Below are 19,452 nucleotides of genomic sequence, written 5' to 3' on the forward strand. Positions count from 1 at the left end.
TTAGAAAGTGCAAAGAGAAACAAAAGTGATCCAAGAGAATTGAATAGACTTGGCTCATAAAAGAACCAAACAGGTTAAGTATTTTCAGCTTGGAAAAGACAAATAGAGAAGAACTACAAAAGAGGTTTATAAAACAATTAATGTAGAACAAGTCAGTAGGTAACAGTTATTTACTCAAATACTAAGACTAGAGGACAAGTCATGAAAATAACTAGCTGGAGATTTAAACAAACATTTAGAAAAATATTTTTTTTCAGTCAAAGATTAAGATGTGGAATTTGTCAGAGAATGTTGTCAAGGCTGGTAATATAGCAGAGTTTAAAAAAAATTAAGATCAATAAAAAAAAAGTTGATACATTTCTGGACGACAGGTCCATAAACAATTAGCTAGACTGAAGAGGAGTCAAGTCTTATTGCTGGGAGTGAGACTGGAAAGACTGTTAGGATCTGCAGGGTTCTTCCAAGTAACAAACTGGTGTTGAAGCACCTGTTAGGTTCTTAAAAGCAGAGCTTTGGAGTCCTTTACTGTATTCTACGAAGGCGGCCAACAGCAGGACTGGTAGGTCTGAGAGCCCAGAGCACACTTCTGCCGAGCAGTGTAATAGAAACTGACACAAAAATGTTCATATGGCTGATCCTCCTCAAGAGGCCTAGCCTGGACATTACACATACCCCACTCAATCAGCAGAATTATCCCCCAAACCCACTGCTAGTGGTGCAAGGGCGCATACATAGAGGTACAACAGAACCTCTCCAGACAAGCCTTCAAGAAATTCACTTTCCAAAGAAGAAAGGCCAACTTCCATAGTACACACATTATCAGACTAAAAAATATTTCACAAGGAGTTTATTTTGAAAAAAACAGTTAAGTAAAATATTGTATTTCTTCTCAAATTCAGGAAAAAAGTATCACATGAATAATTAGAAGCATGGCCTATGAAATCCAGATCATAGACACCATGGTGAAGGCATAATTTATCTACAGCAATCATACTTTAACACAGGAATTTCTCACTTGATCAATATTAAAGTAGGTCAGCTAGGCCAAAATGCTCTGTAGATGCAAAAAACACTAAAATAGAGCATTATAAATCTGGTGAAGGAGAAAAATTGCTTACTCTAACATTCTCTTTCCAGATTTGGGAAGTCCCATGTGGCCAGGATTCTAACCCCATGCTAGCTTAGGGCACAGGATACACAACCCTTGGCACACATTAACCTCAAGCATTTGTTTGGGGGGGGGGAAGAGAAAACAGTACTTAAAGTATTGCTTTCCGTAGGTGGTATGTTACAGCAATTTTTGGTACTGAATACGTGAATGGGTTTTCCTCAGCAGAAGTGCCATTTTTGTGTTTATTTATAATACACATGTTTATTAATCATAGAAGTGCCATTTTAACCTTGTTGGAATCTTGTTACAAGAATTATTGTACACCTAAAATACAAAATAGTATTACAATATTTTACAGCAGTCCTTTTCATGGGCTTAACAGTCCAGTCAAGAGTATTCATCTACACAAGGGATGCCATTGTTCTAGAGTTTTTCTGAATTGAAAAATTAAAAGGGAGCAATGGCTGCATTGATGTTAATGACCAAGAAAACAGAACTTCATGTGAAGCATGGAATTAGTCATTGAAGATAATGGCTAAATGCAAATTTCAAGGTGTCCGAAGAACTTAAATACAGCACTTGTTAGACATCACTCGATGTAGAGCTCCCATTACCTTGCTTCAGAGATTGATTACATTCTGCAAAATCACATGAAAGTGAAATGGCAGAAGAGAAAGCGTTCAGTTTAATCACACACACTGCTTGGCCTGCTTAAGCTGTTCATTGTATAGTTATACCTGCAGGAGGAATTATTCTTACGAAGAACACCATTCTTGCAGGCAAATTGTAAAAAAAAAAACCCCAAAAAAAAACAGAAACAAAAACCAATTGTGTTTATAATACCTTCTCCACATTGAAGAAAGGGCCAGTCTTTTGCATTTAAGTGGCCAATCAAGTCTCTGGGGGCCAGATGTGGATCTAGGTTCTGTCAAATGTTTGATTTGATTTTACGGTAAAACCAAGGAAAAAAATATCAAAAACAGCAGCAGCTCATTTAACTGTGGCAAGAAGGAAGTGCGAGACACGTTCAGTTTTAAGAGAGGGGTCCCTGTCCATTAGTGAAGTGTGTACTGAACCGCATATTCTAAAGCAAGGGGAAAAAACCCAAATCACAAAACAGTAAACATGTAATGCTGCTTGGTGCTCCCAGGTTTCTTTAGCTGACGTTTCTCTGGGGGATAGGCAGGCTCTCATGAAGGTACTTCATGGTCCCTTGCTCTGAGAAGTCAGCAACCACATGATCCTTGCCTCGCAATAACCACTTTGTAGTTAAGAGCCCCTGTATTCCCACTGGTCCCCGGGCATGGATGCGAGCAGTACTTATTCCAACCTCCGCACCTATGAACAAAATAGAGGCAATACGATTAGCACATCCTTTCATACTTTTATAGAGTCTAACCTTATAGGTCCCATCTCATACAGTTTGCCCAGTTTTACACCCATGACTGAAATCCTTCCAAAAAACCACAACTTCAGAAAATAGTTACTCTGCAATTTTTAGGTTCTCTACTAAATGCCAGACACCCTCACCCCAACTTAACAGGGAGCTCAGCCAGCAATTGGTACAAGTGGTTTTTGCCATCAGCAGGAAGAAACAATCTTCCAGGCACATGCCAAGAACTAAGTTTTCCTCTTCCCCACATAGTGAAGGGTGAGCAGAGAGTTGCTTATTTATTTTTATTTAACATTTTTCTATACCAACCTTCATGGTTAAAAGACCATATCAGATCGGTTTACATCAAATTGGGGAACTGTCTCACAATCCATACTTTGAAGAAGGAAGAACAAAGTTACATTTAGCAAGGAAAGCAAACTTGGAAGCAAGGACTGCTGGAAAGACAGAAAGGCCTAAGAACACAGTAAACAAAGAGTAGAAAACAATTGAAGAGTCAGGAGAGGCTCTTATCAAGAACTTGAATGTAGTATGGGGATCCATAGTTCATGAAGGGAATTTCGGTCATCTAGTGGGTATTGGGTGGATCTGAGAAGGCTTGGCGGAAAAGCCAGGTCTTCAGTTTTTTCCTGAATGTTAAGAGGCAGGGTTCCAGTCTAAGGTTGTAGGGGATGTTGTTCCAGATAGCTGGGCCTGCTGTCAAGAAGGATCGAACTTTGGTCGAGATGAGGCGAGTGGCTTTTGTAGGTGGGGGCCTGTAGGGTTCCTTTATATACTTCTCTGGTTGGTCTGTTGGATATGTGGAGTTTGAGGGGGAATTCAAGGTCCAAATGCAGGTGATTGTAGATGGATTTGTGAATTAAGGTGAGTGATTTGTGAAGGATTCTATAGTTCACTGGGAGCCAGTGTAGGTTTCGGAGGATGGGTGATGTGTTCTCCGCGGTTGCTGTTGGTCAGGATTCTTGCCGCGGCGATCTGTATTAACTGTAGAGGCTTGGTGGTAGAGCTGGGGAGACCCAAGAGGAGAGCGCTGCAGTAGTCTATTTTAGCAAATAGCAAGGCTTGCAAAACTGTCCTGAAGTCGTGGAAGAATAGAAGCGGTTTGAGTTTTAGGACCTGAAGTCTATAGAAAATCTTTGGTAGTGGTGTTGATCATTTTCTTTAGGTTTAGGCGATTGTCAAGTAGTACCCCGAGATCTCTTACATGTGTGTGCGTGAGCTGTGTATGAGGGATGGTCTGTGAGATTGGGTTGTCTTGGTGGGGGGAGATGAGGAGTTCGGTCTTAGATGCATTAAGGACCAAAATTAAGACTGTTGAGGCTGGTGATCGATTTAAGGCAGTTGTTCCAGTGCGTGAGTGATTTTGTGATGGATTCTGTTATCGGAATCAGAATCTGCACATCATCTGCATATAGGTAGTGTGTTAGGTTAAGGTTTGTTAGAAGCTGGCAGAGGGGGAGGAGGTAGATGTTAAAGAGAGTGGGTGATAAGGAGGATCCTTGAGGTACCCCAAGTGAAGACCTTGTTGAGGGAGATTCTTTATTATTAATTTTAACTCTGAAGGTTCTTTTACTGAGGAAAGACGTGAACCAACTGAGGGCTGATCCGGATATACCTATGTCCGCTAGGCGATTCAGGAGGATGGAGTGGTTGATGGTGTCAAATGCCGCCGAGATGTCTAGGAGTACTAGAAGAAAGGAGTAACCCTTGTCTAATCCCATAATGATATGGTCTGTTAATGATATGAGAAGTGTTTCGGTGCTGCGAGATTTGCGAAATCCGTATTGGGAAGGGTATAGGATATTGTGTTTTTCTAGGTATTCTGAAAGCTGGGTATTAACCAATTTCTCTGTTAATTTGGCTAAGAAAGGGAGATGCGAGATGAGGCGGAAGTTAGCTGGTTCTTTAGGGTTTAAGTTGTGCTTCTTGAGGAGGGGTTTAAGAGAAGCGGTTTTTAAGCTGTCTGGGTACCTCCCTTGGGTTAACGAGCAGTTTATAATGTTAGCTAGAGGTTCAGAAATCCTGTTTGGAATCAGTAGCAGTAGTTTAGATGGGATGTTGTCCGCTGGGTGGCTAGATGGTTTCTGTCTCTTGAGGAGGGATTCGATCTCACCGGGGGATGTTAATTCGAAGTTGAGCTTGACTCCCGTGTGGATATGAGAGTTGGTGAGTGTAGAGCAGGGGGTGGAGTTGGCTTGTAGGAGTGCCAGAGTGTTCTTGATCTTCTGCTGAAAGAATGATGCAAGTTCATTGGCTTTGGATTGAGCCTGTTCATCAGGAATTGTCGGTGGGGAGGACTTTGTGATTAGTGACACATACGAGAAAAGCGCTTTAGCATCATATTGGAGATCGTGGATTTTGTTTGCATAGTATTCTTTTTTAGACTTTAGAATTGAGGTCCTGTAATGATGTAGGGTTCCTTTGTATGACGATAGCGTGGAAGGGTTGGGCGCTTTGCGCCATCTGTTTTCTTTGTGACGTAGGATTGGTTTCATCCGTTTGAGCTCAGTAGAGAACCAGGGTTGATTTCCTTTTTTTTCTGGGTTTATTCTTTTGGAGACTGCAGGGCATAAGTTGTTTGCAACTGTTTCTGTAATGTTGTGCCATGAGAGAACGGCAGAATCTGGATTGGATAGATCTAGATTTGAGAGTTCTTTTGCAAGATGGTTGTTGAGTCTCGGATGCACATGATTTCCTGTAGTGAATGGTAGAAGGGTATTGTGGGTCTGTTTTGCAGAGACCTTGGTAGTTATCAGAAAGTGATCTGACCCTGGGACTGGAGTACAAGAGGGTGTCTCAGAGCAGGAGAACTTCGAATTAATAAAGATAAGGTCCAGTGTGCGTCCTGCTTTATGTGTCGGGTTGTTGACGATTTGCATGAAGCCCATTGCACTGAGGGAGTTGAGGAAAGTTTCACAATTGGAGGAGCGGGGTGAGGCGTCTGTGTGTAAGTTAAAATCTCCCATGATCATGGTAGGGAGGTCAGAATCGATGTGCTTCACTATGGTTTCAATGAGGGGCGAGGTGTCAGCTTCAAGTATACCTGGAGGGGCATAGACTAGTAGTAATTGAAGTTGTTGCGATTTGACTAAGCCCAGTTCGGACTCTGACCTGATTGTATGCGGTGTAAGTCTAAGGTCTTTCTTGGTCGCAAGTGGTAAACCGCCCCCTCGTTTTTTGTGTCTGTGAATTGATAATATGCCATACTTGTGTATAGGTAATTGGTTAATTAGTGCAATGTCAGAGTTTTTTAACCAGGTTTCTGTGATGGCACAGATGTCAGGATCGGAGTCCTGTAGGTAGTCATTGAGTATGTGCGTCTTACCAGTAACAGGTGTTCTCCTAGGACAGCAGGATGTAGTCCTCACATGTGGGTGATGTCACTGGACAGAGCCCTATCATGGAAAACTTGTGTCAAAGTTTCTAGAACTTTTGACTGGCACACTGAGCATGCCATAATCCCTGTAGCCACAGGGGTCTCCCTTCAGTCTCATTTGTAGCAAAAGGTGCAAGCGAAAAAATAAAATGTTTTGGACCCAACTCTGCGGGGTGACGGGTGGGTTTTGTGAGAACTACATCCTGCTGTCCTGGGAGAACACCTGTTACAGGTAAGCAACTCTGCTTTCTCCCAGGACAAGCAGGATGGTAGTCCTCACATGAGTCAGCCTGTAGCTTGCTAATCACCCACATATTTGGGCCAACAGCTTACAACTTGTGCAACAGGCACAACTGGTGTACTGTTGGGAAAATGAGGCAGCCTGAATATCACAGCAGATTGGATGTGGAAGGAGTTGGGATTATACTGGAAATAAGTTCTTCAAACAGATTGGCCAAAGGCTGAATCTTGTCATCCTTCCTTGTCCAGGCAGTAATGTGCTGCAAATGTGTGAAGAGAGCTCCATGTTGCAGCTTTACAGATCTCAGCAATCTGTACTGAACAATAGTGTGCTATTAAGGTTGCCATGGCTCTGAGTGTGCCTTCACTCGTCCTGGGAGAGGAAGGCCTGCTTTTTCATAGAATTCGATACAGTCTGCTAGCCAGTTGGAGAGAGTTTGTTTGCCCACTGCAGATCCTAGTCTGTTTTTGTCAAAAGAAACAGAGTTGGGTGGATTTTCTATGGACTGCAGTGCTGTCTAGGTAAAATGCAAGTGCACGTTTACAATCCAAAGTGTGTAAATCTCTCTCCCCCTGGTGAGAGAGGCCTTGGAAAAAAGGTGGGCAAGACTATAGACTGATTCAAGTGGAAGTCAGTAACCACCTTGGGAAGGAATTTAGGGTGAGTACGTAGGACCACTCTGTCATGTAAGAACCTGGTATAGGGTGAGTATGTTATGAATTCTTGTAACTCACTAACCCTTCGAGCAGATGTAATGGCTACTAGGAAGAGAACTTTCCATGTAAGAAGTTTAACATCACAGGAGTACAAAGGCTCAAACGGGGAGTGCATGAGTCTTGTAAGTACTATGTTTAGGTCCCATTCAGTGACTGGTGGCTGTAGAGGGGGCTTAAGTTGTGAGTAGGTTATAAGGGGCCTACTACAAGGGGTTGCGCTGTTACTGGGGCATCCAACTCTTTTGTGGTACGCTGAGATGGCACTCAGGTGTACCCTCACCAAAGAAGTCTGGAGACCAGAGTCTGAAAGGTGCCAGAGATAATCTAAGAGATGGCATGGGGCAGGAAAAGGGATCGATACCTTTTTGCATGCACCATATGGTAAATCTATTCCACTTAAAAATGATAGGATTTTCATGTGGAAGGCTTTTGTGAGGCTACAAGCACTTGAGAGACATCAGTTGAAAGGTTGAGCAGTTGGAGGATCAAGCTTTCAACATCCAGGCTGTGAGGGATAGGGTCTGAAGGTTTGGATGGCGTAACATGCCTTGGATCTGAGTTATGAGAGTGGGTGCTGTGCCCAGGTGAATAGGTTCTCTGATCGAGAGGTTGAGAAGCATGGGAAAATCACACTTGAGGCCAGTATGGGGCTATGAGAATCATTGACCCTTTGTCCTGTTGTAGCTTCATGAGAGTTTTGGCTATCAGCGGTATCGGGGGATACGCATATAGGAGGCCTGTGCTCCAAGGGCGAGCAAAGGCATCCATGGCTAACTTGTTTTGTTGCTTATGCAGGAAGCAGAATCTGTCCACTTTGTGATTCAGTTTGGATGCAAAGAGGTCTAGGGTTGGTTGACACCAGCGTTTGAAGATTCTGGTCATTACCACAGGATCAAGAGACCACTCATGGGGATGGAACTCTCTGCTGAGGCGATCTACTACTACGTTCTGTATGCCTGCCAGATAAGGGCCTAGAGATACATGGCATGTGCAAGGGCCCAGGCCCAGATCTGCACGGCTTCTTGGCAGAGGAGATAAGAGCCTGTGCTGCCCTGCTTGTTCAAGTACCACATTTCAACTGTGTTGTCTGTTTGTATGAGAACAGTCTTGTGTGAAAGGCAGTCCTTGAATTCATATAGAACATAACGTATAGCTTGAAGCTCTAGGAAGTTGATCTGAAACGTTGCTTCGAGCTATGTCCAAGTACCTCGGGTTTGGAGGTTATTCACATGAGCTCCCCAACCCAAGTTGGATGCATCTGTGGTTAATGTCACTTGCGGAATTGGTTGCTGGAAGGGTAGACCTGTCAGCAAGTTGGCTTTGTTTGTCCACCAGAGGAGCGATAAACGTAGTTGGTGGGTTACTTGAATCTGGGATGAAAGAGGATGAGTGGCTTGGAGCCACAGATTTCAAAGTCCATTGAGTGATTCTCATGGCCAGCCTAGCCATAGGAGCGATGTGGACAGTGGAAGCCATGTGGCCCAGCAACGTTAAGAATTGATGGGCTGAGGCTGTTTTCTTTGTGCGCAGAGATGTAACTAGTCTGAAGAGTGTCTGCGCAGTTGATGGGCAGGAATGCCTTTGCGACTTTGGTGTCCAAATCTGCTCAGATGAAAGTAAGGAGGTGAGATGTGTTCAGGTGGGATTTTTGGTAATTGATGAGAAATCACAAGTGTAGCAGATTGATAGTGAGCTTAAGAGCGTCAAGAGCTTCTTGTTTGGAATGGCTTTTGACCAGCTAGTCGTCCAGGTAAGGAAAGATGTGTATGCTTTTCTTGTGAAGATGGATCGCAGCCACTGCTAGGCACTTTGTAAATACATGGGGTGCCAAGGCAAGTTCGAAAGGCACAACCCAGTACTGATAATGTTGATGTCCCACTAGGAAACAGGTATTTGCGGTGATGTTGGAATACTGGAATGTGAGTGTAAGCGTCCTGAAGATCCAGAGAACAGAGCCAAATCTCCTTTTTGCATGGTGCAGAGAGACACAATCTTGAATTTTTTTTTTCATAGAAATTTGTTGAGATTGCGGAGGTCTAGAATGGGACTGAGGTCACCCGATTTCTTTGGCATGAGAAAGCAGCGGGAGTAGAATCCTCTGCCCTGTGCTCGGGGAATGGGTTCTACAGCCCTGGCACCCAGAAGGGTGGAGAGTTCTGACTCTAGAAGGATTGTGTGATCTTTCTGCATCCAAAGTGGATTGGATGGTGAATCCAGGGGTACCATGAGGAAGTTTAGATGGTATCCCTGGGTTATGATGAATATAACCCATTGGTCTGTAGTAATGCTGAGCCAGTTGGTTATGAAATGGTAAATTCAGCCTCCTACTGGCAAATCTGGTTTTGGATTTGTGGAGTGGCTGCTGTTCTCTAGATAGATTTCAAAATCCAGAGGCTTGGCCTGTTTGCGGTGGTGGCTTATGCCTGGCTGGCTTAGGCTGTTGAGGATGTCCTCAGACTGCTTGGTTGGCCTCACGCGAGATGTAGGTGGGTAATATCTGCGTGGGCGATAAAATGGCTTTCTAGGGTCCCCTTTCGTGGGTCTTCTTGCAGAGGAAGGGCCCTTGGTAGTAATTGTGGACAATTGATGCAGGGTCTTATGGTCTTTTAGTTGAGCCACTGCATTCTGTATCTTGTCGCCGAATAGGCTGTCACCAGTACATGGCAAATCAGCAAGTTTGTCTTGGACCTCAGGTCTCAAATCAGATGCTTTCAGCCAAGCCCATCTCCTGGCACTGATTCCCATTGCAGACAAGCGAGAAGCAGTCCAAACCTCATGTTTCTCAGCCTCAAAGCCTTTCTGTAGTACGGCGTTGAGACTATCTTGTTGTTGGGGGAAGAGAGTCAGCTATTCCCTGAACCTACTTCCAGAGATTCCTTTGACATTGTGTCATGTAAAGTTGGTATGCAGCTATGCGTGACACTAAGAGCCCTGAAACATCTTGCAACCCAAAATATCCAAGACTTTTTGGTCTTTGCCAGGAGGTGTTGAAGAGTGAGGGCGCAGACGCCTGGCCATTTTCTGTGCGGATTCAACTACCACTGACTGATGGGGTAGTTGTGGCTTTTGGAATTCAGGGATGTTGGATCAGATAAGTTGAATCTGTCCTCCTATTCACTGGTTGGACAGTACAAGGATGCTCCCAGAGACAATGTTTGAGATCCATGAGCACCTCGTGGATAAGGATAGCCATAACTTCCTTTGGAGCATCAAATTGGAAGACTTCCAATGTTTTATGGCATGTGTCCTCCTCTGTAATCAGGTCAAAGGGTATTGTCTGACATTTCCTTTACAAAATTTGCAAAGGAGAGGACTTCTAGAGGAGATGGTTCTGATAAGATGTCCTCTGTGGATGTGTCTGTGTTAACATCTTCCCATGTGTCAGAAAAGGTCTCTAGCCGAGATCCTGGAGGGACGAAGGTTGGTACTGTAGGACGTGTTGGCACCGATGGATCCTTCAATGGTCTGGATGGAAGATGCGGTGGCACCAATGGGAAATGTGGGCATCTTGGTCCCGAGAGCCCTGATGGACCAGGCATCTGTGGAATCTGTGTTGAGAGGACTGGAGTCTGTGCCTTCGTCTGAGGACCCCAGAATGGGTATTGGGGCTTTCAGAAACTTTGCGGGTTGCTTTGGCATTGGTGGCCTAGGTTGTGTTGGAAGGGCACTGATGAGTGTATAGAGTCAGTTTAGCAGCAGTATAAACAGATTGCTCAGATGTCTGTCAGTATGGGGGCCGGCATAGATGGCTATAAGTGAGAGCATCAAGAACTGCCTGGCGGATGAGACTGTACAGTTCCTCCCTGAAAGCTGGTATAGATATCACAGCTACAGGGGGAGGCAGACTAGGCGCTACTGGCACCTCCACAGGAATTTGTGGGGGCTCAGTACCCAAAGATATCTGTGGGGATTGCCTTGATTTCTCAGGTGGAGAGGGGGTTGAAGGCTCCTCTACCAGTGTCCTCTTCACAATCTGCTTGACAGCCATCGAGGCTGATGCGGTGTCAGCACCGAGAGTAGACTCGCATCTGTGCCAGTAACGGTGCTTCCCTCGGTACTGAGGAAGATGATGCGGATGCCTTTGATGGAGTCTGTGACGGATGGTGTCAGAGCAGCTTGCTGGGTAGAACCCTGATCAACCAGTCGTTGAGGTAGGGGTAGACCTGGACACCTTGAGTCCTGAGGAATGCTGCTACGAGGCACTTGAAGACTTGTGGTGCAGATGCCAGGCCGAATGGTAGCACTCTGTATTGATAGTGCTTTGGGCCTACACCAGGAATCGCAGAAATTTGCGATGAGATGGAGTTATTGCGGTGTGGGTGAGCGTCCTGGAGGTCTAGAGAGCAGAGCCAGTCTTCCCTTTGCAGAAGGGGAAGGAGGGAACCCAAGGTTAGCATCTTGAACTTCTTTGTAGGTACTTGTTTAAGGTACGAAGGTCTAGTATTGGGCAAACACCACCTAACCTTTTTGGAATTAGAAAGTACCGGGAATAGAAGCAGAGGCCCTGTTGAGAGTAGGGCGACTTCCTGATCCAGGAGAGGCTGAGTGATCGGATATTCCCCATGTCAGCTGAGGTGGGGAGTCCGGCGGAATGGCAAGAAAGTTGAGTTGATAACCTTGAGTGATTATGGCAAGAACCCACTGGTCCGAGGTGATTGTGTGCCAGATGTTGCTGAAGTGGCACAATCGACCTTCCACTGGTATATGCAGTAGTGGAGGCTGAATGCTGCTCTCTAGGAAAGTCAAAAACCAGATGCTGGGCCTGGCTGAGGAGTTGTCTGTGTTTTTTGCCTGCGAGGTTGTATGGACTGGCCTTTCTGGTAAGGCTTAGTAGAGCAACCTTTGGACGGTGGAAGATAAGATGTCCTTTGGCGGTAGAAAGACCTTTTGGGATCCTTTCTGAATGTTTGCTTAGTAGGATATTCAGAAGGCAACAAGGAGAGTTGGCGAAGAGTCTCATGGTGATCTTTGAGCTATGACACTGCTTGTTGTAGCTGTTCACCAAAAAGATTGTCACCAGTGCAAGGCAAGTCAGTCTGTCCTGGACCTCAGGTTGTAGGTCTGAAGACTTTAGCCAGGCCCACCTCCTCGCAGAAATAGCTGTTGCTGATATCCTGAAAGCAGTGTCAAAAATATCATGTGCTGATCTTATTTCATGTTTGCCAGCTTCTAATCCTTTTTGAGCCAGGGCATGTAATTGCTCTTGAGACTGCTGAGGCAGGGACTCAAAGTCCTGTATTTGTTTAAAGAGGATACTGTTGTACTGGGTCTTATAGAGTTGGTAAGAGGCAATGCGGGATATAAGCATTGACCCCTGAAAGACACGCTGACCCATGGCATCCAGGAACCTTTGCTCCTTCCCTGGAGGGAAAGAGTGAGGCTTGGAGCGTCTGGCTTTCTTTTGGGCTGACTCAACCACTAAATGGTGATCCAATTGGGTTTTTTGGAAACCTGGAGTTGACTGGACTAGGTATGTGGTGTCTGTTTTTCGGTTAACTGGTGCCACCGAACCAGGATGCTCCCAATTCCTCTTCAGAAGATCCAAGAGGACATCATGGATAGGGATAGAGGTGATTTCTTTAGGAGCATCCAGAAATTGCAGAAGTTCCATCATCTGGTGTCTATCATCCTGTTCTGTCTGAAGTTGGAATGGAACCAATTCAGACATTTCCTTCACAAAATTAAAGGACAAGTCTCCTGGAGGAGAACGTTTCCTGCTTTCAGTAGGAGAGGGTGGTGATGGTTAAGTCATCGGTATCCTGGGACGCATCATCGGTCCATGTATCATAGGGTTCATCACCAGCACCCCTAGGATCCTTAGAGGGACGGAATGTTGGTAATTCCTGAAGGTCCTGGTTGAGGCACTGAAGGCATTGAGGGAGGCACTGATGGACAAATCGGCAGCACCGATGGTAGCAAAGACACTATTGGTGACATCGATGGTTGAGGCATTGGTAGGACTCCGGATGGAGGAAGTAACTGTTTCTCCTTCTGTTGATGAAAGAGGAATTGGGGAGGAGGGCACCGGGCCCATCGGTGCCCCCTGATCCATTGGAGGAAAAGTGGCGAACAGCGCTTCCGTCCTAGTTAGTAGTGATGCCAGCGCTACAGGAATGGGATCGGTAGCTGGTTCAGGAATCGGCACCTGAGGAATCTTGAAGCCTTGCATCACTCTGTCAATGACCTCTTGAATCATCTGATACAATTCCTCTCGGAAACCTGGAGCATGGAGCCCCGATGCAGGAGAAGGAGGCGTAGCTGGAGGAACCACCGTTGGAGGTGGAATTGTGGCTCCTATCACCGGTCCCGGTGAAGGTTCCCCCAGTGACCCGGAGCCAGATAGGAACAGTGCCTTTTCTGGATGGGCTTTCTTTGGCGGCGGCTCAGACTGTGGTGACGTGGAGGGTTTGCCTGCGTCGATGGTCTGAGACCTACGGTGTCTATGTCTATGCTTTTCTTGAAGATCTCCTCTGTCCTTATGCTGAGGAGGAACAGAGGGCATTGATGGACTTAGCGTTGATGCCGGTCAGACACCGGTCGGTGCACGATACTGGTGTGACGTAAACTGGCACTCCGACATTGAGGCTATGGACGGCGTCTGAGTTTGTGACTGAAAAGAAGTTCCATTTTCTCCATTCTAGCCTTGCGACCTTTTGGTGTCATAAGGGCACATTTGGTGCAAGTAAGGACATCATGCTCACTCCCCTAAACACATTACATAGACCTTGTGAGGGTCAGTAATGGACATTGCCCCGACTGCACTCGCACATCGACGGAACCCCAGTGCCATGATCTCTCAAAACATTTAGCCACAGTGCGGGCGACGGCCAGTAGGCTGAACGCAACGGGAATATTTTATTTATTTATTTATTTTTTAGTTTTTATATACCGACATTCTTACATTAAATGTAAATCATACCGGTTTACATACAACAGATAAAGCAGGAAATAATTCCATAGTCTAATACAATGAACATTTATAACTGCAATTGTTAACAAGCCAAAAGGGAAAAAACTTGGAAGAAAGGGTTAGTTACCAGAAAAATAAAATCAAAGAATTTTAAAAGAGGCACCAAGGATTGCACGAAGGGGTGCACAAAGGGGAGAACCCCTTTGTCGTACGTCGTGCGGCACCTGGTGGCGATGCGCTTTTCAACCGCCGAAGATCTCCGTGACGTCGTGGGAGGGGGCGTGGAATCGGGTAAAAACTTACCAGACCACCTCGGAAGCAAAAATTGAATAGGGGGACCCCTGTGGGGTATTAAATTATGAAGTAATTCCGTGAGGAAAATTCTTGTCAGGAATCTCTGTAGAGCTCCTTAACCCGCATGGCTACTGCTGGGTGGAAAAAAAAGACGACTGAAGGGGGACCCCTACTGGTTGCAGGGTTAGTGCCATCCTGGGCATGCCCAGTAGGTGCCAGTCAAAGTTCTAGAAATGGACAAAAGTGTTCCGTGATTGGGCTCCATCCTGTGATGTCACCCATATGTGAGGACTACCATCCTCCTTGTCCTGTGAGAATCACACTTAACCTTTTATTCCTCTCCTCATGAGACTTACTCCCATATAGATTATTTTTTGGTTGACAAAATGATGCAGAATCTGATCATGGCAATATAACCTGGCCTGATCATGCACCTGTTTGGCCGGATTTTCTTTCAGGATTCAGATGGTGGTCAACATTTTTGGCGACTAAATGAAATCCTTTTAAAGCATGAGCAATTTGCTAAAACAATTGAAGAAAAGCTGAAAGTGTACTTCTTACAGCATGACTCGTCCTCTATTCCCTGGGCGGTGATTTGGGACGGCTCAAAGGCAGTTACACAAGGCATTTTGATATCATATGCCTCATAAGAGGGAAAGGGAGCTCAAGAGGTCCCAATTGATGACCATAATCAATCAATTGTCCTAATCCCACATGCACACGCAGTCCAAGTCCATCTTTCGACAACTTTCTATAGCTAGATTGGAATTGCTATTGTTGGATGAGGAACATCTGATACATCAACTTGAGATTACTAAACAAGTATTTGGAGGGAGGGAATAAAGCTGGTCATTATCTGGCTAGAAGTCTGAAGGCATTCCAAGCTCAGAGTGAGGACATGGTGATAGACTGCAGAGGTTAGGAATTGCTTTCCCAAATGTTATCACTATCCACAATATTGTTCACAGAACCATAAAAAAAATGAATATATCTCACTCAATATCTTAACTATTTCCTTGCCCTCCCCTTTCTCTTGAACAGCCACAGAATTTGGATAGGCTGATAACTTGTAAAACCTCAAGTACTAAACACATTAAAGATGGGCAAGGCACCAGGTTTGGATGGATTTTCTAGAGTCTTGGCTGTGCACTTAGCTACTTTTCTGCCTAACTTGGTGCATAATGACCAAGTAGGCTTTATTCCGCAGCGATTAGCAGCGGACAATGTGCGCAAGATCGTAAACATTCTCTGGTGGGTGTGAAAGGAGAGTATTCCTACTGTGTTGCTTTCTGTCGATGCTGAGAAAGCATTTGACATGGTGCACTGGCCGTTTTTATTTCATGGGCTTTGGTTCTTTTCTCCAATGATCTGGAAATTATATGGATTCCCCTAAGGCTAGAGTTAAAGTTAATGGAGGATATGGTGATTGTTTTGAAATTGGCTGGGGTACGAGACAAGGATGCCCTTTGTCACCTTTATTTGCTTTGTTTTTGGAACTCTTCACTTCCAGGATGTGCTTATTGGCACAGGATTACAGGGGTTAGTTTAGGAAAGCTACACTCAAAACTTTTGCTTTTCACGGATGATATTCTATTTACTCTGTCTGACCCCTATCATTAACAGGTGTTAAGGCTGAATTGGGGCAATGTAGTGCTGTCTCCGGATGTAAGGTTAATTTAGATAGATCTGAAATTTTAAAGTAACTGAGCTATCCATGTATCCATGCTTTTTAGATGGGCAAAGCGATCTCTTAAATATCTGGGGGCTCATTTGGGTTCTGATAATTTAAATGGAATAAACCTGAACTATGTCACACTGGTGCAAGCTATTGAAAAAGATAAGTGGAGTACAGAAAGTTTATCTTGGATGGTGTGTATAGTGGTTAAAATAAATATTTTACCTCATTTCCTCTATTTATTCTTAACCCTTCTGTTTTATATATCTGCGGCTAATCTGCGATTTTGGCAGAAGAAAATTGTCTGTTTGGAGGAAACAACCATCCTAGCAACCAAACGTGAGAGGTGGTTTGGGGGTACTTAATTATGATATTATGTATCCTCCCAACTGTGAGCTTTGCTGGATCTTCATAGTACAGATTCTTTAAAACAATGGGTGTCACTGGAACAAGCTATGATTGGTGTGATGCTGTTATACCCTTGCCAATGCAAGTCTGATAATACATGGTGGTTGTTAAACTGTTTTCTCCATGCCTTGCAAACTTCTCTACAGGTGTGGTTTCACTGGAAATCCAAATTGGTTGGCAATTATTCCTATTTTTCCTCATACATATGTTTCATAACTTTTCCAGCCTATTTAGCTGCTTCAGCATTCGAGACTTGGAAGGATCATGGTATTCATAGATCAGGGCATTTATTAATAATAATCTAATGCTCCCAGAAGTTATCTCCCAAACTTGTAAAATGGAGAAGGTGAATTTCTTGGAATATGCCCAGTTTAAACATTTTATAGGAATGCAGCAGGGAAAGGTTCATACAACTGGGTAAATCTATGTTTAAAGTTAATGTGACCAAGTTGACAAACTGAAAGGTTTAATGCCTTCTCAATGGGCATTTAACAGATACATTTTAACATGTCAGAAATTGGGAAAGGAATTTAGGCGGTAGCTTGAGCCTGGAGGACGGACTCTGGGTTCTAGCAAGTGTTCCATATCTATAAGTTTGCAAGAGAACTGTTATAAAATGTTTTCACTAGTATTTGATCCCTAGTTGATGTCACCATATGTTTTCTAATATTAGTCCTAATTTTTGGAGAAATTGTGGGAATGTAGGCACTTTTATGCACATTTGGTGGGATTGTGAGACAGTAGGGATTTATTGTGTCAGATTACTGACTAGCTATCCTCCCTGATAGGAACAATGGACATCCGACGCCATCTTAAAAAAATGGCGTGGACCATCCATTGCTCCTACCATGTGACAGGGGCCAACCAATGGCATTGGTAGCCCCTGTCACATAGTAAGGGCAAAGGGCCACCGGCACCATTTTGATTACTGGCAGCCAAATGCCTGAGAGGGGGAGATTGCTCCCAGGACCACCAGGGATTTTTGGCACATCTTTGGGTGGGGGGGGTTGTAGTTAAAATGTTTTTTTTAATATTTGCTCCATAAGACGCACAAACATTTGCCCCCCACTTTTGGGGGGAAAAAGTGAGTCTTATGGAGCGAAAAATATGGTAATTGCTTGGCCTCTTGAGAAGACATGGGGTCCTTTTATTTATTTATTTATATGTACAGACATCTGATTCAAATATCACATCGGTTTACACTGAACTGTTAGGTTAAATAAGATGGGATTCTTATTTTTACAGAATAACACAAGAGCTTTCATATAAAGTGAATTAAGAATAGTGATTATGTGATGGTTTATACGATAGTGAGATTCCCAGGGCTTGGAGGTTTAACTTTTATTGTTACCTTTCCTTAGTGCTTATTTTACCGTCTTTTGGTCTTATAAAGTCCTACAGTGGGGAAAAAAGTACTTTATTACAGTAATTCATGGTGGTTATGATCTGCTTTATCCGACCTTTGTTTATATAGTCTTGCATTTTGGGCTGCAAGCACTAACAATTATGCAAGAATTGATGTACTCAATATTAATATGTTTCCTACCTCCTAGATCATATTGTGTTATCATAGAACATAGAAACATAGAAATGACGGCAGAAGAAGACCAAACGGCCCATCCAGTCTGCCCAGCAAGCTTCACACTTCTTTTTTCTCATACTTATCTGTTTCTCTTGGCTCTTAGTAACCTTTGGTTCTATTTCCCTTCCACCCCCCACAATTAATGTAGAGAGCAGTGATGGAGCTGCATCCAAGTGAAATATCAAGCTTGATTAGTTAGGGGTAGTAACCACCGCAATAAGCAAGCTACACCCATACTTATTTGTTTACCCAGACTATGTTATTCAGCCCTTATTGGTTGTTTTTCTTCTCCCCTGCCGTTGAAGCAGAGAGCCATGCTGGATATGCGTGAAGTATCAGTTTTTCTTCTCCTCTGCCGTTGAAGCAGAGAGCTATGCTGGATATGCGTGAAGTATCAGTGGATATGCGTGAAGTTATCAATGAACTTAAGATTAGAGGGGTGGGTGGGTTGGTGATTTCATATTTAAAAGTAGCATGGATGTATGTTGATTTAGAATGACTTTGTATAGGTTTTTATGCATCCAATAAAACTTTAAAATTTCAAAATAAATGAGAGGATTGCCTAGATAAGTTGGGAGGTGTTCTGGGATAATTCCTGGGTGGAGTTTGGTTAGCCAAATAACTTATCCATGCAAAGCTGGCCATGCCAGAGAACAGTCCTAAAGTTAGCCGGATATGTTTATCTGGCTAACTAGGACTTTACCTGACTATATTCAGTGGAGCACCTAACTGGCAATGCTCTGCTGAATATCTATGATCATTTTATCTGGCTTTACTTTAGCTTGATAAATTGTCTGTTTACCGAGCTGCTGATTGACCTCAGTTGATTGCTTTTAGTTACTTACCAAGTCCAAATCTGTACCCATCTGAGAATCTGGTGCTGGCATTCCAGAACACACAGGCACTGTCAATGTGCTGTAGGAAATATTCTGCTGTTTTCTCTGAAGGACAAAAAATCCATAACACTAATGAGTACACAAAACCCAAATCATTCAAGCTACTCAGGGATTTTTTTTTTTAACTCAATTTTAGATGAAACAAGTCCTTATTACAAATTCATAGTTTTGTTCTTTATTTTAAAAAGGGGCAAACTACTGTTCATTTGTATCATTCCAGACCTCTAACAGATACATCTTTACAAGAACCAACTGATTGCTTAATTCAATTGCAGAGGAACCTCTGTAGTCTACAGAGTCAAAGCCAAGTAATTCTGCCCTAGGTAGAAAGAAGCCCTTATAACAGGGAGGTGACAAAAACCTGGCTATTGTAGTCTTACTGCACTAAGGGCACATCTTATATTGCTTCTGGATTTGATTATGGTCTACTTCACGAGTGGATGCTTAGACAAATAAGTTTATCTACAAGGAGCTACAGGCCACACCACCCCAGTGACCTCTCAAAATTTGGAGAAAAACAGTAGTGTTATAGCACTACAATTCAAGCAGTACAAGAGCATACTAAAAGTCATACAGCTTAACACCAACCTGCTACATCTAATCACTGGGCTTCAAGGACAAACTGAAAACTCTGCCTCTAGCATTAGATATACAGCACACAGGCTTGAAGACCACTATTTTGTATAAAATAATCCCGATTCGAGCCTTAAAGGAAATGCTCAAACCATTACTCCAACCATCACGGCAATCATAAATAAATCTCTAGAAGAAGGTGAACTTCCAGACAAATTAAAAGTTGCCACAATTAAACTCATAATAAAAAAAAAAAAAAAAACGAACCTCAATCCAG

The 19,452-nt window shown here is 43.8% G+C and overlaps 1 protein-coding gene across 3 annotated transcripts in view; it reads right to left on the bottom strand.

Moving 5' to 3' along the window:
• Nucleotides 1-830: 830 nt before the first annotated feature.
• ALDH18A1 (aldehyde dehydrogenase 18 family member A1) overlaps nucleotides 831-19,452 on the bottom strand; it is an 83,905-nt gene continuing 65,283 nt past the window's right edge. For all 3 annotated transcript variants that reach the window (XM_029610055.1, XM_029610056.1, XM_029610054.1), the window contains 2 exons: nucleotides 18,552-18,647; nucleotides 831-2,449 (listed from right to left, as the gene is read on the bottom strand). In XM_029610055.1, coding sequence (XP_029465915.1) covers nucleotides 2,268-2,449; nucleotides 18,552-18,647 — 278 coding nt within the window. In that variant the 3' untranslated portion in view covers nucleotides 831-2,267. The remainder of the gene's footprint in view (nucleotides 2,450-18,551; nucleotides 18,648-19,452) is intronic.

This window comes from Rhinatrema bivittatum, chromosome 7 (genome assembly GCF_901001135.1).
Source record: "Rhinatrema bivittatum chromosome 7, aRhiBiv1.1, whole genome shotgun sequence".
Lineage (NCBI taxonomy): Eukaryota > Metazoa > Chordata > Amphibia > Gymnophiona > Rhinatrematidae > Rhinatrema > Rhinatrema bivittatum.